At 39.6% G+C, this 24,426-nt stretch overlaps 12 protein-coding genes across 12 annotated transcripts; 6 read left to right on the top strand and 6 right to left on the bottom strand.

The window, feature by feature from the left end:
• Window positions 1-1,256: 1,256 nt before the first annotated feature.
• BDF20DRAFT_799755 (uncharacterized protein) lies at window positions 1,257-1,602 on the bottom strand (the record flags this gene model as incomplete). The annotated part of the gene is made up of 2 exons (XM_053076346.1): window positions 1,257-1,360; window positions 1,428-1,602. Coding segments are annotated over 2 exons (279 nt in total), but the record flags the coding sequence as incomplete, so codon positions are not given.
• Window positions 1,603-1,920: 318 nt separating this feature from the next.
• BDF20DRAFT_876849 (uncharacterized protein) lies at window positions 1,921-4,095 on the top strand. The gene is made up of 3 exons (XM_053081392.1): window positions 1,921-2,173; window positions 2,251-2,352; window positions 2,440-4,095. Exons 2-3 carry the CDS (start codon window positions 2,286-2,288, stop codon window positions 3,690-3,692), a joined length of 1,320 nt encoding a protein of 439 aa, XP_052934568.1. The 5' UTR covers window positions 1,921-2,173; window positions 2,251-2,285; the 3' UTR covers window positions 3,693-4,095.
• On the top strand, window positions 3,715-5,201 carry BDF20DRAFT_822446 (rab-GTPase-TBC domain-containing protein; the record flags this gene model as incomplete). Its single annotated transcript, XM_053077695.1, has 3 exons — window positions 3,715-4,095; window positions 4,198-4,590; window positions 4,662-5,201. 3 exons carry the CDS (start codon window positions 3,715-3,717, stop codon window positions 5,199-5,201), a joined length of 1,314 nt encoding a protein of 437 aa, XP_052934567.1.
• BDF20DRAFT_585509 (glutamate 5-kinase) lies at window positions 5,029-6,926 on the bottom strand. Its single transcript, XM_053075813.1, has 4 exons — window positions 6,533-6,926; window positions 6,343-6,453; window positions 5,994-6,264; window positions 5,029-5,920 (listed from the first exon to the last, which is right to left on the bottom strand). The coding sequence occupies exons 1-4, from the start codon at window positions 6,788-6,790 to the stop codon at window positions 5,334-5,336; spliced, it is 1,227 nt and encodes a 408-aa protein (XP_052934566.1). The 5' UTR covers window positions 6,791-6,926; the 3' UTR covers window positions 5,029-5,333.
• A 425-nt stretch (window positions 6,927-7,351) lies between these two features.
• Window positions 7,352-8,443, top strand: BDF20DRAFT_836519 (uncharacterized protein; the record flags this gene model as incomplete). Its single annotated transcript, XM_053078963.1, has 3 exons — window positions 7,352-7,409; window positions 7,500-7,518; window positions 7,588-8,443. The coding sequence occupies 3 exons, from the start codon at window positions 7,352-7,354 to the stop codon at window positions 8,441-8,443; spliced, it is 933 nt and encodes a 310-aa protein (XP_052934565.1).
• A 1,004-nt stretch (window positions 8,444-9,447) lies between these two features.
• Window positions 9,448-9,834, bottom strand: BDF20DRAFT_876831 (uncharacterized protein; the record flags this gene model as incomplete). The annotated part of the gene is made up of 1 exon (XM_053081391.1): window positions 9,448-9,834. The coding sequence occupies exon 1, from the start codon at window positions 9,624-9,626 to the stop codon at window positions 9,450-9,452; it is 177 nt and encodes a 58-aa protein (XP_052934564.1). The 5' UTR covers window positions 9,627-9,834.
• Window positions 9,835-10,493: 659 nt separating this feature from the next.
• On the top strand, window positions 10,494-15,744 carry BDF20DRAFT_1001668 (uncharacterized protein; the record flags this gene model as incomplete). The annotated part of the gene is made up of 5 exons (XM_053074615.1): window positions 10,494-10,531; window positions 10,952-11,204; window positions 11,298-12,705; window positions 12,781-12,885; window positions 12,986-15,744. 5 exons carry the CDS (start codon window positions 10,494-10,496, stop codon window positions 15,505-15,507), a joined length of 4,326 nt encoding a protein of 1,441 aa, XP_052934563.1. The 3' UTR covers window positions 15,508-15,744.
• A 240-nt stretch (window positions 15,745-15,984) lies between these two features.
• BDF20DRAFT_876825 (uncharacterized protein) lies at window positions 15,985-16,482 on the top strand. The gene has a single exon (XM_053081390.1). It carries the CDS (start codon window positions 16,044-16,046, stop codon window positions 16,263-16,265), a length of 222 nt encoding a protein of 73 aa, XP_052934562.1. The 5' UTR covers window positions 15,985-16,043; the 3' UTR covers window positions 16,266-16,482.
• Window positions 16,483-16,697: 215 nt separating this feature from the next.
• On the bottom strand, window positions 16,698-19,050 carry BDF20DRAFT_876824 (uncharacterized protein). Its single transcript, XM_053081389.1, has 2 exons — window positions 18,737-19,050; window positions 16,698-18,650 (listed from the first exon to the last, which is right to left on the bottom strand). Exons 1-2 carry the CDS (start codon window positions 18,942-18,944, stop codon window positions 16,765-16,767), a joined length of 2,094 nt encoding a protein of 697 aa, XP_052934561.1. The 5' UTR covers window positions 18,945-19,050; the 3' UTR covers window positions 16,698-16,764.
• A 184-nt stretch (window positions 19,051-19,234) lies between these two features.
• BDF20DRAFT_876823 (uncharacterized protein) lies at window positions 19,235-20,894 on the bottom strand. Its single transcript, XM_053081388.1, has 3 exons — window positions 20,430-20,894; window positions 19,978-20,341; window positions 19,235-19,847 (listed from the first exon to the last, which is right to left on the bottom strand). Exons 1-3 carry the CDS (start codon window positions 20,662-20,664, stop codon window positions 19,403-19,405), a joined length of 1,044 nt encoding a protein of 347 aa, XP_052934560.1. The 5' UTR covers window positions 20,665-20,894; the 3' UTR covers window positions 19,235-19,402.
• BDF20DRAFT_876818 (uncharacterized protein) lies at window positions 20,895-22,610 on the bottom strand. Its single transcript, XM_053081387.1, has one exon. It carries the CDS (start codon window positions 22,116-22,118, stop codon window positions 21,012-21,014), a length of 1,107 nt encoding a protein of 368 aa, XP_052934559.1. The 5' UTR covers window positions 22,119-22,610; the 3' UTR covers window positions 20,895-21,011.
• A 435-nt stretch (window positions 22,611-23,045) lies between these two features.
• On the top strand, window positions 23,046-24,421 carry BDF20DRAFT_585220 (ankyrin). The gene is made up of 5 exons (XM_053075811.1): window positions 23,046-23,311; window positions 23,386-23,506; window positions 23,683-23,865; window positions 23,939-24,038; window positions 24,151-24,421. The coding sequence occupies exons 1-5, from the start codon at window positions 23,284-23,286 to the stop codon at window positions 24,223-24,225; spliced, it is 507 nt and encodes a 168-aa protein (XP_052934558.1). The 5' UTR covers window positions 23,046-23,283; the 3' UTR covers window positions 24,226-24,421.
• The last annotated feature ends 5 nt before the right edge of the window (window positions 24,422-24,426 follow it).

Below are 24,426 nucleotides of genomic sequence, written 5' to 3'. Positions count from 1 at the left end.
TATCAGCAGCAGATGCTAAGTCTAATCGTTACTCCTCCAAAAGTAGTAAAGATCGTTCGCAGCTGTCAAAAAAGCTTGATGGTGCATTATCATCGTTTAAACAAGTACGCTGTCCGATCAATTTGCGCTATTGAGGTATTGCCTAAACAGCCTTTTCTTGTACGATGATCATTTGCCAAATACACTTCAAAAAGACATGAGGGAATTTTAAGGAAGTAACCCAAGCTGTATGTTGGTTGGGCTCGCTCTGGATTCGGAAGTCAACAACAAGCGAGAAGAATTATTACAATACTTCCAAGAGTGGATGTTTAACTGGGTCTGACTGGAATTCTACTAATGAACTCAACATGTATATTGATCCTGAGCCACTTAAAGAATTAGTTACAAATATCCAGACCTTAACACTCATTTGAACTATTCATAATAAACTGCATATTTTTATTGTCAGTGAGCATTACAAAAACCAGTCATGTTGAGACCGGTAAAGGGACGGGCTCTCTTAGCCAAGTTTGCAGGTATGTTTCGTTATACTCCCCTGAGTCGTCCTTTCGAATTTCGCACCATTGACAATACCTCCGTGATGAACTTTTGCGATGAAACGATGGAGGAAGAGTCATTTTAAGGGCCTAATTTTGTTATCATAACAAAAGCTTCTTCTTGCCTTTCATAAGGAGATCATTACAACAACTGGCTGGTTCGTTCGTATGTTTATCATTTTCGTTGAAGCAGTAAATAGGACATTCTGCTTTTAAGGTTCCCACTTGTTTGTTGATTTTAATCTGCCAGTTTCTGTTTTTATGGAATATTATGCCCTACAATAGCCCGAGACAAGCACTTACTATACATTGACACTATTATTTCTCGTGAGTAATAAGAGGAGCTGATCAAATTAGTTGTTCATTGTTCGTGAATTTTCTATTTTCAACTGTTGAGCTGAATGATCAGAGTACAAAGGGCAGACAATCGTAGAATAAGCTGGAATGAATGAATACAAAGGAATACACGAATTTATATAGAATAACATGTCTCACAAAAATGTGCACTGTAATTTATAGTGTTTTATATATATATATATATAAGACGATGTAGATCAATACAGCTTGGGGAATAGGTAGAAAAATGAAGATAAATATTGATATAGAAGTAACATATGGATGTAGCGATATTTACAATAGATGAGTCTATGATGAAATTTTCATGTTGCTGAAGTTGATTGTCTTGTACAAATGAAGTTGCTGAACCTAGATATTGACAGCTCTCCACTTATCGATATATGGCTTGATTAGTGTCCAAGAGATGAGGCCGATGGTGATAATAAGAAACGATCGAACGATTATTTCGTCTTTATAGGAATCGCGTGCTAAAGTGACAAAATGTCAGTATTGAGGTACAAATTTTCAGTGAATAGACACAATAGTCAACATTACCAAAGCATGCTGTTTTGAAGTCGTTACTGGGACAGGTTTCATCTGCAATGCCATCACAGATGCCATCTTTGACGTTTTCCAAACAGAACTGTTTTGTACAAAGCCCACAAGGTTTTGGTTCATTCACGTCTAATTCGAAAATGGTAGAGTTGGAGCCACAAAAGCATTTACAAAACGTTCGTATATCGGCTGCTTGAGCTATCGTTATGCATAGTAGGCTGACAAAGACGATAAAAAATGTTTTTTTCATCCTATTGATTTTATTCTTGTATTCGAGTTGATGTATTAAAGAAACAAAGCAAAAATGGACACTACAATTGTTTCCACCATTACAATTTGGATTTTGTTTCTCAGTTTGATATCAAGTTGTCCCGAAAGCATGCATCAAACAAAAATTTGGCGAAGAGTTGATCTTGAGGTGAGTGGTTATCACGAATCTAGAGCCAGAGGAACCTCAATTGTTACTGCGCTTCATTGATTATTTTCGAACGATAGGAATCGGTGATAGCCCTTTCTTTTTCCTTTAAAAGAAAGAAAAAAAATATGCAATGCATTCATTCAGTAGAAGGGCTGGGCATTTTTTTAATGAAGCATATTTTCAGACAAACTTTAATTCAGAAATACAACACTCAATAATCATTGTACCTCCTTCCGTGTATCTTGATTAGCATCCCTTTTTTTCTGCTTTCTCTTTCTTTTTCTTCATTCATTGAGCCATTCTAGCGAACAACAACATAAACCAAAGCGTAACTATTCAATTCTCTTCAGTACAAAATGGCTACTACAGCTACAGTCAACATCCAGTCTGAGCCATCTTTCATAGAACATGATGATAAACATTCAACAGCTTTCTGTCCGATGGATTCAGACGATAGTCACTTTCACGATACAGTATTTTCAACCATAGATACAAAGAATGTGAACCGTAAAGTAGCATGAATTAGATGGGTGACAAAGTCATGGCAAGGTTGTTAATAAATTACTTCATATATTTATATATTGAATGTTCCAGACGCAGTGGGATCAACTACTATTACTCGTTCAAAAAGTGAGCAACACGATGAAATGAACACTGAAACCCTTACTGTGGATGATGATTCAACTTGCACACCATCTTCATTATCATCGTATGATTCGGAATCGAACTTTGACAAACCATCACGAACGTTTTCAGAAGATACTATCATAACAACACTAGAAAAAGTCAACTCTCAGAACGAAACAAAATCCGGCCCGATAGTCAAAGCAATAGCAACAGCTGTCGAAAAGATTCCAAATAGAGAGAAGGATGGTCAGCAAAGGGCGCCTAACACCTTTATGACAGAATTACACTCTAACGTGACAAAGAGAACAACCCTGCCAAAATCATTGGCTGTTTCTTCTATGAATGATGTGGGAAACATATCAGATGCACTTACGCAAGGCAAAAAATTGATAGAAAATGACGCATTGGAGGAGGTTGAAGCAGATACGATGGAGGACATCAGTCTAGAAGAGGAAGTAATAAGCAGTTCCATCAGGAAAAATAGCACCACAGCAAACAAAAAGCATACAACATCAAAAGAAGCCATCACTAACCATTTAAAAGAAATAACATCAGCTCTTGTCAGTGGTAAGAAACCGGATATCACTGTACCAGCACCTGCTCCTACCCGATTACATACAACTACCTCCGTCACTGAGACTGTTCAACAACAATCACCCAAGGAAGAGGACGGAAATAGGAGCGGCAACAATAAGTCTATCATAGCACATGATGAAAATGAAAATGTACTCATTGCTAGCAGTGGCGCCTCCACCAGAACATCATCTTCAGCAACATCAACAACAAGTCGATCCATCTTTAACTTTTGGTCGCCTTTCAGATCGATGTCTAGCTCTTCGTCTTCTACTACCACATCACCCAGCTCATCGAGAAGACCATCAAAGCAGTATTCCGCGCCAGTCCTATCCGCAACAACGACAACGAGCCGACCTACGAGTAGCCTATCTCCTCTACCGGAATTTCAAGAAGCTTTATTAGCACAAATGGAGCAATTGAATACAGCCAATACAAATGATCCAAAATCAAAGGTCTTGCGAAATTTGAAACGGCAGTCTATTAAGCACAGTCTTGTAACTCAAAATAAAGGCGATGATTATGACTGGGGTCAGTATATGATGATTGAATTGCTATGTCAACATAGGAAGAGAAAGAGAGAGTGTGGGTGTGTGGTGTGTCAGAGAGCGAGTATAGATAGGCTAAAAGAGAAAGGTGACCGGTAGACGTAATCCATAAGAATAACACATGGCATTGCGTATTTTAGATTTTTGGGCAGGCTTTATGTGCGATTATCAGAATTTCAACAAGGTGAACAAGGACATAGTCAAGCATATCCGCTTCGGTATACCGCCGTCCATTCGTGGCATGGTGTGGCAATTATTAGCAGGGTCTAAAAATGAGGCTTCAGTGTCAGACTACATCCATTTGTTGAAGCAAACCAGTCCCTACGATAAAATGATACAGCGTGATTTAGCAAGAACTTTTCCTGGACATACTTATTTCAAGGATACAGATGGGCAGGGTCAAGAAGGTCTCTATAATGTAGTGCGAGCCTACAGCTTACATGATGATAAAGTAGGCTACTGTCAGGGCCTTGCATTTATTGTTGGCCCAATGTTATTGAATGTGAGTTTTATTTTTTTTTTGGTTTTTCCCCTAATCGATCGATCCGTCACTCACCCAAGAGGGGGGTTTTATTTTCAACCTATTCATCCTCACCAAGCTTAGATGCCAGATGAAGACGCTTTTTGTTTACTGATTCAGCTCATGGAAAAGTACGGTCTACGAGGGCACTTTACACCTGAAATGGAAGGGCTCCAGCTACGACTGTATCAATTTGATGCATTAATGCAAGAGCACTTTCCACATATTGCACGTCATTTGAAACAGCAAGGCATAAATTCGACGATGTATGCCTCACAATGGTTTATGACATTATTTGCGTACAAGTTCCCTTTGAATTTAGTCTTCCGTATCTATGACGTGATTTTTACAGAGGGCATAAGCTCTATTTTCAAGTTTGGCCTTGCCCTACTGAAACGAAATCAGACAACGATACTTGGGCTTGATTTTGAACAATTATTAAATTTCTTAAAAGACGGTTTATTCGAGGATTACAAAGTAAGCTTATTTCTCGCATGTAGACAGGAATAACGGGATTGTTATTGATGGAATCTTATTTGTTTCTACAGACGGATGACAGGCGTTTTGTAAGTGATGCATGTGAGTTGGTTATTCCAGCCAAAAAACTATCGCAGTTAGCCAAAGAGTACAAGCAGCAACTGAAGAAAGAACAAGCAGACGCCAATACTATGGAGGAATTTCAAAGATTGAATCTGACACTAAAAAAAGATTTGGAGGATCTAGAAACCAAGACAAATGAAACAAAGCGAGAAAAAGAGGATGTTGATATTCAGTTACGAGAAACAATAAATGAATTACGTTCATTGCAAGATGAGCATACATCATTAGCCACGTTGGTTTCCTCACTAAAAGATGCAATTAACACTCTTCCACGAAAAATCGAAGCGGCAGCTACCCATCACGACGAATTTGAAAAGCTTTGTAATGAAAATGCAGAACTGACCAGTAAGAATTCGAATTTAGAAGATCAATTACAAAAGGCGGAAGCAACATTGATTGATATCAAAATGCAATATGCAGAAAGTGAAAATGAAAGAGAAGAATTACATAAGCGACTCTTTGAATTAAAAAAGATAATGAGCTTTTAAAGGATGATAGATGTGACAATTGCAGTAAGCGCGTCAATGAAGAATGATGAAGTGAGGGTTGACCAGCTTATGCATGAGTTAAAAAAAAAAATAGAATAGACAAATAAAAAAATGTTTCCTAAAAATGTAGCATTATAATTGATCTGTGAATCGCACAAGATTATCACGATGAATAACGCAATCAGCATCAACGTATCCTAAAATATCAGGAATCTGCGTACTATGACAGCGTTTGATGCGGCTGATTTCGATGTTGGTATAATTGACAAGGCCCTTTCCAATGACTTTATCTTCCAATATGCCAGTCTGTTCGTTCTTTACACGAACAGCGATATGCACTGCTTGCTGAGCCCCAAATTGTCCATCCACTTCGACGATGCCAGCTGCAAAAAGGCTGCTTTTAAGTTGAGGCGTCAAGATGGCTTTGGCTGCGCCTTCATCGACAAAAATAGTACCCGCTGTATGCAAACCGTATTGGATCCACCATTTGCGGTCTATTAAAGGATTGTTTTTCGCAATGAAACGTGTGTGAAGAGGGTGGTCCTCTGTATATTCTTTATCGGAATTTCTATCCGTTCTGATGATTTTTGCAATATTGGCAGGCTTTGAGCCGTTGGTAATGATGGTAGTGACGCCAGCTGCAGTGGCTAATTCAGCAGCGATCAATTTTGTAGCCATTCCACCTGTACCTAATGAGGAACCCATGGAAGCCACTGACACTGTTTTTATAATTAGTGGTTAAACAAAGGGTTCGGGTTATTTGTCGTCTCATTTAAACCACTGTTGTCATACCTTGTGCTCTTAATTTAACCATATCCTTGCACACTTTGACTGGCTTGGCTTCAGGATTCGTGCGAGGGTTATCGGTATAAAGACAGTCCACATCTGTTAACAAAAATAGATAATCTGCCTTGATCATACCCGCCATCACAGCTGATAGAGTGTCATTGTCACCAAAACGAATACCCTGGGTGGAAATGGTATCGTTTTCATTCACAATGGGTACTACACCCATATCTAATAGTTCTTCTAAGCAGTTGACTGCATTCAAGTATTGTGAACGCTATCCATTCCAATGACCAAAGACATGTTGTTAGGGAAATGTGTATAAAAAGAGAAATATAGAGAAAATCAAACTTACGTCGGCAAGATCATTCTTGGTCAACAGAATTTGAGCTACAGGTTGATGAAATTGGCCAAATAAATCATCATATAAAGCCATGAGTCGGCCTTGACCTACAGCAGCGACAGCCTAGAAATAGAGATCGAATATTGATCCGTCAGTCGGGCATTTTATCACTTGTTTCCCAGTCAATTTGCTCATATCGTACCTGCCGTGCAGACAGTTTTGAAGGTTTACTGGGCATATTTAATCGACGAAGACCTGTTCCAACAGCAGCACTTGTAACCAACACTACCCGGTGACCTTGGCTTTTCAGTTCGAGGACGCTCTCAACCAAAGCGGATAGGTTGGACAATAGCGGGAAATGAGTTTCCTCATTGCAGATCGAGGAAGTTCCCACTTTGAGCACAATAGTAAGTGAAGTGGTATATTGTCTATGTGTATTTTGTTGGTTTTTATGAAGCATTTGTAAAGGTAGTGTTGACAAAGGCTCGGTATATAGTCAACAGGTACGCAGAAGGGAAAAAGAAAAGCAAAGGGGAAGGAAGAATGAACGGGAAAAAACGGCTTTTTCTCAGTGAACCCACTGATCTTAGAAACACAATGACTCACGGACTTTTTTTTTTTTCGATGATCCCCTCTTTGGGCAAATTATTTCAGTTAAGTGGAGTTAATGTTCGTCCTCAGCCCTGATCTACAGCGCTGGAAAAAAATTGTAACTCAACGAGCAGACTCTGTGAAATCTAACGAGTCAAAATTGTAATGCACCGTTATTTGGCAGGCCATAGAATGTAGGCTTGGCCTTCAGTATACATGATATCATTCAAGAAAACAAGGGTTAGAGTGACTTCATTCTACGTCAGTAAAGGTGCCGTTCATTGAACGTGTCTTAAGTTTGGCTTCAAGTTAATGCAGAATGGCAAATTGGATGATATAAAAGGTTTTCAAGCGAAGGAAATGTATGTGAAAGAATTGTATTCTATTTTTCCAATTTTTATTAGAAAATTGTTAAATTCACTTAGAAAAGATGCAGACCAAGTTGATTGTTTCTCTCGCTGTCATTGCAGCACTCGCTCAAGCTCAAGGTAAAAAAATCTGGTTCATATTAAACATTTGTTTCTGATCACAACGACTCACCAAACATGTGTTGCTTTGATGACATTTTCGTATTATAGTTCCTCCTGCCCCCAACAAGTAAGAGGAAGATAATATAAACACACAGTCTATACGAAAGCTTACTGACAAAAATGCATTATTTGATAGTCCTACTACTTCAACGGACGCCGCAGCACTTAGCTCTGCTTATGCAGCTTACAGCAGCCTCTCCTCGAGATTCATGGCTACTCAAACAGCCAGTGGTGCTACTATTTCCGCTGGCATCCCACCCACCGGTGGTACACAGCAGCAAACCGGTGCTGCTACTGGTGGTGGTGTAATTCCTGCTCAACCCACATCGCAAGTCCAACCTGCTCAGAGCCAGCCGACTCAAGCTCAACCGACTCAAGCTCAACCGACTCAAGCTCAACCGACTCAAAGTCAACCAGGTGCTCAGCAACCCGCCAGTAGTCAGGCTCCAGCTGTTATCCCAGCTCAACCGAGCAGCAGTCCAGCTCAACCTGTTACGGGAGCTCAACCCAGTAGCAGCCAAGTGCAGCCTACATCTCAAGTTCAACCTACTACTTCTCAACAGCAAGCTACTGATGCTTCCACAACAGTAGCAGGAGGAGCCGGTGCTCAACCAACAAACTCTGCTGCTGCTTCACCTGCTCAACCTTCTGCGACAGAACAACAACCTTCTCCTACTACACAACAGCAACCCACTGACGCTTCTAACTCGGCAGCTCAACCAACTGATACTAACTCTGCTGTCTCCTCTGCTGCTTCTTCTGCCGCATCTGCTGCTTCGTCTTCTGTCTCCTCCTCTCAGCAGGGTATCTTTGGTTCCGTACTGAGTCGAATCACTTCTTCTCCTACGAGCACTACCAATAACAACAACAACAATAATCAAGGAGCGAATGCCGCTAGTACTTTGACGGGTAATATTGAGAATACGCTGTACATGCAAGGTTGTGCTTTGGCTGCCATCTTTGTTATTAGCTTTGCTGTCATGCTCGCCTAAAGCCAATGTTTGTTAACGCGTGCAGGCAGAGAAGAAGATCCATTCATTGTTGTACATAATTACTATTCTTTATTTTTCATTTTTTCTTCTCAACTCACTCATGTTTAATTGAAATTCACAGTATCCTTGACTTTTTTATTTATTTTATTTTTTTTTTGGCAATAAAAATTGAAATCGTCTAATGAAATGCCCCCCATTTTTTCCAAAAATTTTCAAATAAAGGATAGGTACGAGTTGATAATACTGAGAAGTGAGTTAATCAAACTGGGAAAAAAAAGAGTGCTCTCGAGATTATGTATAAAGCTGATTTATTAGACTCTCTGACACTTTTTGTATTCTTTGTTGCATATATTGTCCATTTGCTTATTGTGTGGTAAACAAAGGAAGCCAAGTTTATGACTAAAAACTTGATCCTGTCTGAACATATGCTTATGCTGGCTATCATACAACTGTCAAAAAGCCCTCAATAACACTACTTTTTCTGTCAAATGTGTCAATCTGCTCAACTCTTTAACTTTTGACACTACTACACCTTATATGTAAGTATTACAGCATTTCTTTAATTTTTTGTTTGTACCTTTCACGCACTCATAGCATATACATTTATCATATTTCATTGATCTGTCTCGAAATCGGTCTCATAGTTCATATACTCTATCAGTATATAATGCATATGAAATAGAAAAAGGAATTTTTTTTAAAAGATAATGCTTCAATGGTTTACGAGATGGCTCTCTGAATAGATGCTTTTAACGGCACAACTAAAATGCATAAATTTGAGCTTTGTTTCATTTTCAGTCAGATCTTATCAAACAGGATGTTTTGATGCCATTCGTGGCGTTTGAGAAAGAGAATTGGCTCCTGTGCGGATCATAACTTTTAGCATGTACTGGCATAAAGCAAAGGTAAGCAACGCCGGCCCTCCCTCCATTGTATATGAGGGCTTGCTGACGGAGGCCCTCTATAAAAGACATGGAAATGATAACTTGATCGAAGAAATTAGCCCTTAAACTGAAAATCTTATATGGTTTTTCCTACAATGCAGACAAAGGATGATCATACGCATGACAACGGGTTCTTTAGATAAGGATTTCCAGGGCACAATAGTGGAGAAATCAAGGTTTAAGGTCACATTCAAATAATGTGGAGTCAAACTTTCTGTGTTACATACAAGAGGCAACATAAAGTTGAATGGGACCGAAGCTTAAAGAATGTCGAAAATGATACTGATGATGATAAGCTCATGAGTCTAATATGGGCTTTCTTTCAACAATCGTTTTACTGATGATCTTCTGCATATTGACTTGACGCAGAAACCCTCTGTTTCTATGTGAGTAGATAGAGCGCCAAAAAAGAAAGCCGTGACTTGAACGGGGCATCTACCAAAAAAAAAAAAAAAAAAAAAAAAAAAAAGAAAAAGCACGAGCGGGGAATTTCAAAATCAAGCCTAAAAAAAAGAATGGCCCATATAACAATGAAATCAGTGGTATGTCCAGCATAGCTTGTGTGTGTATAATGAAGCCTTATCTCGTTGCCATAGCAATAGAGAAATTACTAGAAAAGAAAAGAAAGGATGTTATGAAAACAGTTCAAAGGTAAAATGGGGGGAGGGGAGATGATGACGAAACAATAACTATTTTCTTTTTTTTTATTTATAAAAAGCGTGGCACTTTTTTATTTTCATTTTCCCCTTTTTTCCCCTTTTTACTTCCCTTCGTCCTCCCTTTTTCTTTTCCTTCTTGGTTTTTTCCACTTATTTTGATTTCTATATTTTTTCCGTTTTTTTATTCAATAACAACCAAGTCGTGGAAAAGTTGAAGCACTGAATAAGCATCAACTCATTTGGAGGAATCCTTCTTCTTTTCGAAACACTATCCTCAGCAGAACAAAACAAAAGAAATTCAGAAGCAAGCCGTAACGGACTTGTATTTGCGGCGCAACACACACGCATATAAGTAAAGCGATACTTCCCCTTGGCAAAAGATTACGACGATACAGCTTTAAAAACATATCCAACACGCCTATACTCTTATTCAGCAACAAACAAAGAATGGCTCACTCACAAAGTAGGAGAAATACATGGGAAGGGTAAGTTATCTTTAGTAGATTAATTCATATTATTGCTGTGGAATATTACACGTGCCACCGTATATATGTGCATTTTATCCAAGTGTGGTGTTTCCCTGATTTTATATACAAGATGTAAACTCTTTTTTCATCTGATGAACAAAAGACATGCGTAAAAGAGAAAAAAAGAACGTCAATGTTACTTTTTCTGTTACCGACTAAATTCATTTGAAGAATCATGCGCTCACACACACACATACATACACGGAGATAGCACATATATAAACCTATCACACGCTTGGATGCATTTTGTTGGTTGTTTTTCCACATATCATTATTGATAGCTAACACCGTTCTCTTTTTTTGCTTCTCCTTTTTTATTGAATGCGACCAACCCATTTGCAACTTTTCATGAATTCCTCAATGACAATTGAACATTAGACCCAACGGACGCACGGTAGAATCGAAAGCAACTGAACTGTTACATTTATACATTTACGACTATTTCAAAAAGAAAAAGTTTAATCAAGCAGCTAGAGCCTTTTCTACAGAAGCCAATGTTGCAACCGATCAAAGCCCACCTTTCGATCTATCAACTGGTTTCTTGGGCGATTGGTGGAATATTTTTTGGGATATGTATTACGCCAAATCTAAAGAAGCAGAAGCCAGTAAAGAAGCCTTAATATACGATGAGGTAATATTCCCTTTTCAAGCTGCCATTCATAGCTTATTATGTCAGGAATGTACGACTAAAGATGCATTCCCTTTCTTTTCATTACACCTATAGTATCATAACTTTCTTAGGGCAAAAAGAGACGAAGTTTTAAATCAACAGCGAAACTTTAATGTGCAATTACAGCAAAGAAGACTTTCGAAAGCTCAAGCATTTGCACAACAGCAGCAGCAGCAACAACAGCAGCAGCAACAAGCTTCTCAACATAACCAAGAACCTCAACCAACCCCACATTTACCTCAGCAAAGTATACCTCCACAGCAACAACAAGCCATCATGTCACGCGATCCACGCCCATCACCTGCTAATAGTACTATCTCTTTGCCCAATAACTCGACAGCAAACAATGTACCCCCACCTCATCTTACCGCACTCAATGCTGGCAATAATAATGTAAATAATACACCACATAGCATGCCAGCCAATTTACCTCAAAGCACTCATGCGACCAATATACCTGGAAGACACACGACTGCTTCTCCTTCCTTTTCACCCCGACAAATAGCCACTATGCAACAGCAATCACAACAACAACATAGGGGCGCCAACGTAGACATGGCACCTCCTCCACCACAACAGCAGCCACCACAACAATCTCAACCCAGTGACAATGAAGCCTCTACCAGCGCTGCCGCCTCCGCTGCTGCTTCTGCCGCTGTTGCTGCTGCTATGATGATGAATTCACCCATGGTAACACATCAGCATTCACAACAACCAGGCCAGATCCCAAATCAACAACAATTTAATGCTTTTCAGCAACAAAAAGCCTTACAATTTCACCAGCATCAAAATCTAATCAATGCTGCCATGAGCGCTTGCGGTTTGGCGGGTCGTGATCAAAGTACACTTACAAATGAGGAAAAAGCTTCTGTCCAACAGCAATATGCTCGCTTTCATGCTCGAATGAATCAGCAAATGATGATGAGAAATACTGCTGCTGCTGCGGCGGCTGCTGCTGCTGGAAGCAATAACAATATGATGGTAGCAGCAGCTCATAACAACCCTCAACTTCAGGCGAGGATGCAAATGCAACAACAATTTCTGGCGCAGCAACAAGCCCAACAACAGCAGCAACAGCAAGCAGCCTTACTTCATCATCAACAACAGCAGCAACAACAACAACAACAACAACAACTACAAGCTCAGGCTCAAGCTCAAGCTCAAGCACAGGCCCAAGCTCAAGCCCAACTTCATCAGCAGCAACAACAACAACCACAACACCATCATTCTTCGCCACAACCTCCTCATGATACGCCTCAGTCTCAAGCCCATTCTTTACCGCCTCCACAATCCACCCCGCAACAGCAACATCCTGCCCTACCACCTGGCACTCCACAACAGCACCAATTGCAATTGGTTTCGAATCAACCTCCACCTCAACAGCACATGAGTCCTCATATAGCAGAAGCTGCTTTACAGCAACAGCACCAACAGCGTCCTATGGGCCCCTTAGGCCCTACAGGTAAATAATAATGGGGAAAAAAAAAACCATGAATTTATTTTGATGTTGATCATTATCGTTTTCATTTACATTTAGTCAATGGTCAACCAAGGCCTCCTATGATGGGCCCAAATGGACAAATGATAAATCCCAATATGCAAAGTCCACAATTAATGAACGGCATGCCATTCAACGGTGATAGTAAGTTGTTTTCTCTTTTTCTCAAACGGAAGGACAACGCCTTTATGTGTAACATGATCGGAACTTAACTTTTCTCTTGTATTGCTTTCTTTTGTTTTAGTGAATTACATGCTAACACAACAAATGATGAATAAGAATCCACAACTTCAACAACAATTCTATCATCAAAAGCAGCGTATGATGATGAATCAATGTATGATGGCGCAACAACAACAACAGCAGCAGCAGCAGCAGCAGCAGCTTCAAATGCAACAGCAAGCACAGGGACAAGCATTCGCCCCAGCACAACAGCCACCCTCTCAACATCAAGGTCCCCAAGCCACTCCACGACAACAACCACAACAATTATCTTCGCTAACCAATGCCATGAATACATCATCGAGCCATATCGTAGGTGATGCTAACAATGGGAGTAATAGCCCAAATCCAACGGCTGTAAGCAGCACTATGAGTCCTGAAGAGGAGAAAAAGAAAGCAGCAGCCGTAGTCATGTATGCACGCCATCAAGTAAGTCATACCATCAATCAAGCTCAACAAGCTCAAAGACAAGCGCAACAACAACAACAACAACAACAACAACAACACCAGCCTGCACAAAAACGACAGAAAACTTCTAATGGAGAAGAACAGCAATCCTCTCAACTACCACCTCCTTCATCGCCTCAATTACATCACAAGTTAGCAGGAGGAAATGGTAGCCCGCATCCTTCTGCACAATTATCGCCTCAAATGTCACGCTCCCAGCAGCAGCAGCAAAAACAATCACCCACGAACAACAATAACAATCTTAATGAGAATAACAGTCATCAGCTAAATGATGCTGTGGGCATGGCTGAATCTGCTGCTGCACCAATGGATCCTACTTCTCAAGCTCAGCAACAAGGTCAACATCCACCAGTTGCCGTCACATCTACTCCGTCATCGCAGCAGCAACAACAAAATGCTGTTCCTTCTTTTGATTTAGAAAGATTCATGATGGCTGGTGCCGGTGATTTCAGTGATATGTTTGCTACAGGAGACGTGATGAATGATCCAAATTTGTTGGCCATGAGTGATATGGTAGGAGCCGATTTATCAGGCAATGGAAGTGGAGCAGGAGCCCTGGTAGATCCCTTTGGCAATGGCGGGTTTTTAGCGAGTATGGGGGGCGGAGGAGCCCAAGCCGCAGGTGCGATGGGATTTGATTTAATGGACACGACGGGCATGCACAACAACAATGGCCATCAAACCATGGGCGCGGCGACAAATGCACTCACATCGTCACAGCCACCCTCCATGTCCACACCTTCTTTATCCCATCACCTGTTGCCTATGAATGCCGCACAGCTCCAACCTGTGTCTGAATTGGCCGGACATGCGAATAAAGTATCTACTGTGTCGTTCTCCTTTGATGGTCAATGGTTAGCCAGTGCCGGCCATGATAAAAAAGTCATGATCTGGAATGTTGCCCAGCAGCAAAAGAATAAAAAAGCATCCACAGCAATGTATACCCTGGATGGTCATACCAGCAATATTACCTGCGCCCGATGGAGTCCGGATACGCGATTCTATGTCGCTACTTCTTCTTACGATAAAACATTACGCATCTGGGACGTCGGCTCTGTGATAGCTAAAAATAACGAGGCAGCAGCGACCATTAAGAAAGAGGAAGCAGACAACGACGATAAAGACGTTAATCATGTGGATACGAAAGAGGAAAAGGAGATCAAGACGGAAACACCGAAACAACTCGTAAAGTTCGACTGTCGCGCTCAAGTCACCGCCATTGATTTTGCACCCAATAAACCCGACATGATCTGTTCTTTAGATGCGGAAGGTGAACTGAAAGTGTGGAACATATCTACTTCCAGCTGCGAAAAATCTATCAAGATGACACAGTCTAAATCAGGCTTCAGTCCTAACCCTATGCGATTCCATCCCAAGACATCGAGTATATTGGCCTGTGCTGTCGGCAATCAAATCTACATCATCGATGTCATGACGGCCAAAAGCAACGGTGGTAATCATAGTGGTCATAACAGCAATAATAGTAATAGCAGTAGTAGCAGCGGCAGTCATGCAGCGCACATGGACATGACAGGCATTCGTACCATTCAAACCGATCATGGCAAAAATATATGCTCCTTTGATTGGTCGGCCGATGGCCATTTCCTCGTCGCGTCTTCGGAAGATAAAATCTGTGTTTATGAAACTTCTCATTGGAAATGTGTGATGCATCATATCCCTCAATCTAAAATATCCGGCTGTGCCTTTGTCAATACTGGCAGTAGCAGCAATTCCAATACCAATCATTCATCAACAACAACAACAATGACAACAACAAATAGTGGGGGTAGCTATCCTCATCATCACCATCAGAATGAGAAACTAAAGATTTTATACGGTGGTTATCAAGATATCTTCTTGTGGCAATGTGGTATTCCAGGCGCACAACCGATGAAGGCTGGATCCCAATCTGGTATGGTCGTGAATATTGCTTGTTGCACAACTGCTATCACCCATACTTCGTCGTCGTCTTCCTCATCTTCTCCTTCCTCTTCTTCTGCGATACCTCATTCGAATATCCTTGTAGCCACAGCGAGTCATCAAAAAGAAAAGAATTTGATGTTATGGACCATCTAAAAAGAACCCCTTTTCTTTAAACCACAACGACGAAAATGAGGCATGCGTTAAAACTTCTGATTATTTACTATCTTTTATATTAATTTTGTATTCCATTTTACAAAAACAATGACTCTTGCTGTCTCTCTCATACATCCTATTTCATGCTATATCCCTTTATAAAAGAGAGGAGAGAGACCCGTCTAGGTTAGAAATAACTGTATATATAATTTTATACGTATATATATATATATACGTATACACAGATATACAAACTACCGAGCTTTATATATATCTATCTCCCTCTCCCACTATCATTTTTTCTTTGGTACTTTATCATATTAAAAATAAATTCAAAAAATCTGTCGGATGTCTTTAGGCTGAGATATAGGAAAGTGTATAAGAAGAGCTCGGAAGCTCAAAAAAGTAGACTGCTATTTTGTGACATGCGAAAAGGGAAAAAAAATTAAAGCCTCTATAAACATCGACTTTTGCACTTTCTTTTTTTTGTTTTTTCTTCTTTTCATCATTTATTTCAGTGATATTTAGGAAATGGAATGCCATGGTTAGTAAAAGGTAAATTAATCACACTCTATTGGCTGTTTGTTCAGCAGTGTGCCTGTGTCTTTTTCTTTTATTCCGATTTCATCTTGTTACCTGATGATTGTAATTTGCGTCTGAACCCTGGGGTTCAACGTCGGTACTACGGCAGCTTTGTCTGCTTTGTAGGGACCCACCGACGTCCCACGGATGTAGTCAACTCTACGCCAAACGTCTGATAATAGATGAAAAAGGAAAAAGAAGAGAACATCTGTGCATATACTCTTTGTATTTGGACTTGTTCAGTTTACTAAATGAATAATTTCTACTTTTTCTCGTTAGGTTTGGTTTCGAAGGACCCCTTGTTCTATCCAGGTGCATTCTAGATATTTCTTAATACTTCATTTGATATTTATTTTCGCTTTTAAATAAAGTTATGTTATGTAATCTATCGAATTTTTGAAATGTCACTGTTCCTGTCTTTCTAAATGTATTGTTTAATCACGGTTTTTCGGTGTGGAAATTTTCTAGAATTCTAGAGCTTTCCATTGACACATTAACACGTCAAAATTCCTGAACCGTGAATGAAATGAAGAGTACAACAAAAGCTTACAAAATAGCAACTCAAGACCGGTCAATTGTTGAAAGTTGAATTTAAACAGAGAAATGCATGGGATATGAAGGACGTGTTATCATTTTTATTAGATAAAACTGTAATTGAAAGAGAAGAAAAATTCTTTAATCTTTTTTATAAATAATGTCATTATCTGCCGTTATCACAGTAGAAGCAGGTGCTGCAGTGGTTGCCCTAAAAGTTGCATTCGAAGAAACTTCTCCATAGGGACTGCTCGTATGATTCGTATTGTTATTATTGCTGGACCTTGTATTATTGGCAGTCGACGCAGCCGCCGAAGGAGTAGTGGTCATGGCTTGTATGGCAGACGTGATTTGTTCGTACGTCGGTAAGGAAGAAGAAAACGTGGCTTGTTCTTGTTGAGCAGCTGTTCGATAGGAAGGGACACGGGATAAATTTGTTCCATGCCACCAAACAGAAGGAGCAGGAGAAGAAGAAAGCGTCGGTGAAGTGGCTGATATAGGTGACATGGTTAAAGCCGTAGAAGAAGCGGTAGTGACGGGTCTTGTATTAGCTGTCGTTGTCGTCGTTGCTGATGTTGTTGGTATAGGAATATGAGCAGCAGGAATGGTAGCAAACGAGTTGTTGGGTATGAGAGAAGGAGTGGAGGTTGAGGTAAAAGGCAATGTCGTGGACGCCGTTGTAGCAGCGTTACCTTGTCGATGAGTCAACACGTCACTTCTGTTGTGCAGATGATCCTCTTGTGTATTCATACGACGCATATACGGCTGTTGTACTTGTTCTTGCTGCACTATGGATGAAGAGGATGTGCTCGTGAGTTGTAGAATAGGTCGCGGCTGAGAAGCTTGTTCCAAATGTCTGTTGGAAGAAGTAGCAGAGGACGAAGAAGTAGTTGCTTCGTACTCTTGTAATTGCTGTTGCTGTTGCTGTTGCTGAGAGGAATCAGGTGGAGGAGGACCTTCCATACATAATACGGTTCGCCACGATTGATCATAAGCAGGGAGTGAACTGCTCAAATTCATTTCGTTTTCCGAAGACACGGATGAAACAATGATGATAGGTACGGAACAGCGTAATTCAGAGAGATGGCCATCCGCATTGGCTAAACAAATAATAAACTTCATTTTATGGCGTATACGGATGAGATCGTTATCTGCGTCACAAAATGCTGCTTGAGATGACATTGGCGGGATGTCCAATTGTATCACTTTTGTCCAACTGACCGGTCCATCATCACGATGATTCTCCTGATGAGGACGACTACCGTCACCACTATGATTGCTGGTACCTGAATGCCGGTAATTGTTGGAAAGATGAATATCGTTGTTTGAAGAGGTAGTCGTAAGAGTAGGAGTATTAGTAGTATTCGTAGTATTCGTAGTAGTAGTTGTAGTAGTGGTAGGATTAGATGGGGTACTTGTTGTAATAGACGAAGAAGAAGAAGAAGCAGTAGTAGTTGAAATTGTACGCCTAACAGGAGCACTAGGAAAAGGATCTTCATCTTTATGTAATTTAATAATGCGTGTGTCCGTTTTTGAACAGTCGTGAGCGGAATAGGTGCAGTATTCTTTGAGTGAAGCCGTCAGCGATCGAACGCGAAGTCCAGCGGCAATGGGAGTGATATGAAAAGTAACCGGTATCAACTGGCCACGTGTATAGAGTTTTGAGGGTAATAAAATATCATACATCATCTTTTCCGTCCAAGTGTTGTGAATTTCTAATGATTGAGCTAGATCAAACGCGTTGGGCGACAAGCATCGTACAATACGAATAGGTTGCTTTTTCACAATGTTCTGCAGAAGAACAGATCGTTCAACGACTGCTTTAAGACGGTAGATGATCTGACCTCCTTCTGCTTCAAGGGTTTGAGGCAAGGTGCCTGGTAGTGATAATTCAAAATCCCATTCATGTCGGCCTTGGTTTAGTGTGTAAGATTTCTTGGGAAGCTGATCCATGACAGGTACAAATTGCCATTTATGTTCGAGAATATCTTTTTCTTGTTTATGATAATGTTGATGATGACCTATGCCTGTGTGCAGAAAGGAGAGGGCATTGTTTAATGATCGTTGTCTATATGGCTTACAGGATGCTTTTGATAGTTTTCTTTTACTGTACCTTCAGACCATGCTACCTTCATTTTGCCGAGGAAGTTTAGGGTGATAGCTCGTAATTTCATCGGCTCCTCCAAGGTAAGGATGACTTTGCCTCGCAGCACCTTGCCAGCAGCTTCGGAAGGATATCCAATGAGTACTATCTCTTTATTTTCGACTTCAATCTTCAAATCAAATGTCTTGTGGCGGATTGCATCAATGACAGTTGACATATTGCTTTTCGGTGGATATCTTTAAGATCTGAAAAAAGGGGGTGTTTGTGACTAAGAAAATCTGACAAGTTACGCTTCTTTCATGTAACTATAACAAAAAAAAAAAAAGAAAAAAGAAAAAAAAAAAAAGAAAGAAAAGGTAGTGATGAAAAAAAAGAAAAATGTGAATAGCAAAGAAAAATAAATATGTTATAAATTTCTTAAATTCAGGCTGGTATATATTGAAACTATGTGATAAAGAATGGAATAGAAAAAGAGAAAGGGAGAAAAAAAAAAAAAAAAAAAATAAAAACATTTCTGTCCCGAAAAAATGAAATAAAAAATCAATGAAAAAAAGCATACGCATTTTGAAGATCTGTTGTCTGTCTCTCGCGCGGTTCTCTTTTGACTGAAACATAGCCTACCCCTTGTCAATCCATTGGAGCTAACGGAGAATCTAGCCTTGATTCTTTCTTTTTTCAAAAAGGCTGTGCAAAATAGTGAAATTTATTAGCATAATCCGTGTGTGCACCTATATAGAATCCGCCCAAAGATGAACTGACATCGATGGCTTTGACGGTCGGATCAAGCCAATCTTTTTTGTCCTTGAATGATCCTACTTCTTCCGGCAGAAGAGAGAACTGCTGCTGCTGGTCATGAAGTCCGATTTCACCAACGACCTGTTCCCCTTTCAATAAAATCCGTAGCAGAATGCCCAGGGTAATATCTTTGTGTGAATAATAGATCAAGGTTTGCTTTCTACCCAAGCCGCCACCTCCATTACTACCGTCACTATCTTCCCTACTGATACTGTTGCCATGACTACCACTACGATCATTACTATTGGAGGCATTTGGTTTTCGTATTTGATCTGCTATATCCGATAAAACCAAAGCAGGAGCACACAAATGAACTGAGTCTGGTCTACAAACCATTGTTATATTGGTTTGAAAAAAAAAAAAAAAATTTTCGTTCGTGTTTAAATTTTTTTTTCAAGTCAGGGTGCTTACTCAGTCTCTCATATTAAATTTATGCAAGTACTTTTTTTATTTACCTTTCATCTGGTTGCATCAAGGAACAAGCTTCTACGATATGTCGACAACCTAAAGAATGCCCAACAATTCTCAAATAATCATATTTCTTTCTTAATTGTAATAATCGCCAAGCCAACATTTCTGCACGATCCTGACTTTCCTGAGTAGCGGTATTAAATTGATATGCCAATCGCGCAGCATGAAGTCCTGCATCAATGGCAAGCGCACCTGCTATGGAAGCCGGGGTTGGAAAAAACCTGAGTGTTTTGAGTCGTTTGGAATTTTTGGCCAAGAAAAATGCCGTGGAAGTTAAAGAGGCAATTGGGATAGGAATGTAATGGTTGGAAGTACCTGAGGGCCATGAATAGCTTTGTCGAAAACAATGTAAGTCCTCTTCTGTGTTTCTCAAATAATACAGTTCTTTTTTTATTTTATTGCTTTATGTTCAAAATCTTCTCTCACCCTAATGCAGCTGGTGACCACCGATGGGATGAACTGAGTACGAGCAAGCGATGGGAATGCATCCAGTCGTTAAAGTTGTCTGGTGAATCACCTTCTGCTAGAAAGCCCTTCACATAGACTGTCACTTCGGATTGATCATTTTGCGGAGGTCGCGAAAGTACTTTTAGAGAAGGCAATTCTGTAAAATACTTTTTGGTCCTTGTGGCATGTTGTGTGATGATAGACTTTGCCGCTATGGACGACATTGACTTTATATAAATTTGTTATCGTATAGAACGATGCAGGAAAAAAACGAAAAAGAAGGAGCGGTGTGTATTCATTTGCTCGCTTTTAGGGCTTTATATGAATCACTATTGCATTCCCGCTAACTAGGGTCCTTTCCAAAGCATTGACAAAAAGGGTACAATAACAATACATGTTTTTATTAGAGTGAAACTACACATTCTATCAGTTAAAAATAAAAATGATTTTATACAAAGGGAACGATCAAAATGGGAAAGCTGAAGGGGGGGGGGGTATTCTAAGGCTTTAAAAAAATTCAAAAACCCCAAGAGTTATAAATAGAGATACAAGATGATATAAGTGTGGTGTTTTAACTGGTTGGACAGAGTAAACCTTGATAAGGTATATCTCTATTATAAGTCCAAGCAATACCAGAAATATGGTAAGTCAAATGAAGTGTCACGTTCAATGAGTCCTGCAGGTTTTCAAAAGGAGTATTTGACGTCACTTGAACACCACAGGCATTATATAAATCTTGAAAGGTTGTGTCATTTACATTATCCGAGGCATAAAAAATGGTCATTGGTATCGTCACAATCGATTTCTTTTTTGGTGGTAGAATAAAGAAACCTGAACTACCATTGCCAAATGCTTGATTGGTTTTATCGTCGGTAATAAAGATATCCAGAGCTTGGATACGAGTGGGCACCCAATTCACTGAATTATCCGCCGTCAGGTTGAGCAACCATTGGGTGGACATGACCTTCCTGGTACTGTTAGTGATCACTTGTATCGAGCCAATATTATCTACATCGTCCAATGTCATGCTGGGTATACGAGGCCATACAAAATACCAAACAAGCACAATGATGACGGTAACGACGACACTGATAAAGCCTACCGTCAGTAGCCGTAATCCACAGCATTTTCGTTGTTTCCTTCGTCTTTTCTTCAATAAATGCTCCGGTAATGCCTCTTCATCATGGAGGTCTTTGTCGTTGGATACTTTACTGTCAATAGTCTTGCCATGACTGCTATTCAATTGATGGTGAGGTTGGGTATAGGGGTCTAACATAGAATCGTGCAATAATGAACCTACACCAAGCGATGTGGTAGCGGGTGCGGAATATTCTTCTATATAAATAGGTTCGGCTTTTTGATTTGGATCTCTGGCATGATGCGAGTACGGTAAATATGAGTTTGCTCTTAACTGATCATGCTGCGAATGGCTGCTAAGCAGGGTATTTAAGCTGCTATTCATACTGGAATTATTGGTGCTTGTTGGGTTGTTCATCACGCTCCCAGGTGATGGCGAGTTGAACGAGTTACGAAATTTCCTATTATTATTATAAGGTGATTTCGTTGCATAAGGGTCATCATAATCGTTCAGTGCAATTCCAGTGTACAGTTTAGTGGTGCTGCTATCAGACGCTGTGCGAGAATGAACAGCATCAAATTCTGAATTATTGTCTGACATACTACTGGAACCTAAATTACACAAAAAGTCCGAGTGTGTTTATTGAGGAAAAGGATGAGTATAAAAGTAAACAAACAAAAACCAAAGCAACTGTTGCACTTTTTCTCTTTCAAGCTGTAGGCGAGTTGATATTTACCTGCGGCGGGACTTTTCCTAACCATTCTATAAGGATCATTCTCTTCATAGACAGTTGGCAGTGAAGGCTGTTTTGAATGACTGTTTGTAGAATTGGTACTGCTACTAGCGCTTACATTGCTGCAGTTGTTTTTTGTGTTATTGTTGCTGCTACTATTGGTATTAAGATTATTGTTGCTTATACTGTTAATGCCGGTATTCCGATGGATGGTATTGCTATGATCCATCATATGAAGTCATGTACAGGATAACAGAATTGGAAAGAAAGAGGCTGTACTATACACTGTCGACAGTCTTTGCAGACCCAAGTGATGAGAATCAATTGAAGCAAAAAAAACTGAAAAGATAAAAAAAAAAATATGAAAAAAGAGAATAGGAATGAAAAGAATTGTCTTTCTCTTTTTCTTTCTTTGTTTTTTTTTGGTTTTTTTTTTTTTTTTGGTCTGTGCGCGCCTTTAATATATAGAAAAAAAAACCTGTTATTTGAAAAGCAGCCAATTGGCTATAAAACGATACTTAGAAAGTTTTTGTTTAAAAAGACAAACATTTTTTGATGGAAACAAGACTTCAAATTTCTTCTATTTTTTCGGCATGCATAATTCACATAATCTTCTGTCAAAAACCTGATTGAAAATGTTACACACTTATTTGCACATAAATTTCTATGGAATTGCAAAAAATAGATTTGAGTCACAAAACTCAGAGAACGAACAGAATTTCAAATTGAATTCTGTAAATGGAAGCACAAAAAAACTGCACAAATAGGTTCATAAAAGCACAGCAGTGCATTTGTTCCTGTGAGTTATAGCATCGAAAGCTCAGGAAAGCGCTTAGTGCAGGATAAAGGTTTTGTCCGACTTTTTTTTGATAGATAATTTTGACCCTGAATTTTTGTTGATGTCACTTTTCTCAGTCCCGATCTTTGATAATTTGATCAGAAAATGAAAACCTTCTTTTTAATTACTAAATTAAGCGTGGCCAAAAAGGGAGCTCTCTTTTATTTTTCATATAAACCAACGTTCGCTTTATCATGACTGAAGACCAAGGAGCCTCAGCTAGTACAGTATATTTTTTCAGCTGGGTCTGTATGTTTGTTGCTGATAATGAACTCACTTTCTTTTGCCTTAATTAGATGAACTTATGTTGGCTTTATGCCGAAGTGATCAGGAAGATGAACTGATTCAATTACTCAGCGAAGGACATTGCGACGTTACTTTCACAGATGGTGCAGGAAACACTGCTGCTCATTACGCGTAAATATCATACATCTACAGCAACAGAAAGTAGGGTGAGAGAGGGAGGAGTAGCGCGCGCACATACATACTATGTTTAGAAATTATTCTTATCAATAACTTTCGGCCTATATTTCGACTTGATAATATCAATATTGCTTTGGTAATCTACAAAATATGGCCATCTATCATTATAGAGCAAAAAACGGTTCGATTGGTTGTCTGGAAGCACTTGTCAATCATGATGATATTGATTTGGATATGAAGAATAGAATAGAGGGAGACACACCACTCCATTTAGCAGTGCAGTACGCTAATGAAGACCATGAAATGGCAACTGCTATGGTAGAGTTATTATTGGCTGGAGGAGCAGATCCAAGGTAACTAATCCATTGCTAGAATATGCCCACCCTATTTATTTTTAAACGCGACGTTATATATCCGTTTGAATAGCATTGAAAACCGTAATAAATTAACACCAGCTATGATGGTCAACCCGAAATTCCAAGATATCAAATCAGCATTAGAACAAGCCAACATCTCATATGACATCGTAAGTTTGGAAAGAAAAATCAAAAGAAAAATCAAAAGAAAAAAGAAAAAGAGCGCGGAAAAGTGTACGGCATGATATGTTATACTTACAACCTGGTGCGCTCATATCATAGGATGATGCTGATATTGCAAATGATGAGGCCGTGAATGAAGATGATTTAGGCTCGGGCTCGGAGACAGAAGATTAGCCTCCTTCCCTATGATAAATTGTAAAAAGTTGATTCCCTTTTTTTTGTAGTAGTAGTTCTAGTGGAAAAGTATACAGTAGTAATTTATTCCAGTTTGACATATCCATTTATGCTTTTTTTTTTAAAGACTTCACTTATAAAAGCGCATTGAATTTTAAGGTCACGAGACTTTTTTTTTTCCTCCCAATTTCAAATAGACTT

This window comes from Mycotypha africana (genome assembly GCF_025528875.1).
Source record: "Mycotypha africana strain NRRL 2978 chromosome Unknown BDF20scaffold_7, whole genome shotgun sequence".
Lineage (NCBI taxonomy): Eukaryota > Fungi > Mucoromycota > Mucoromycetes > Mucorales > Mycotyphaceae > Mycotypha > Mycotypha africana.
This window is presented reverse-complemented; position numbering and strand designations above follow the sequence as displayed.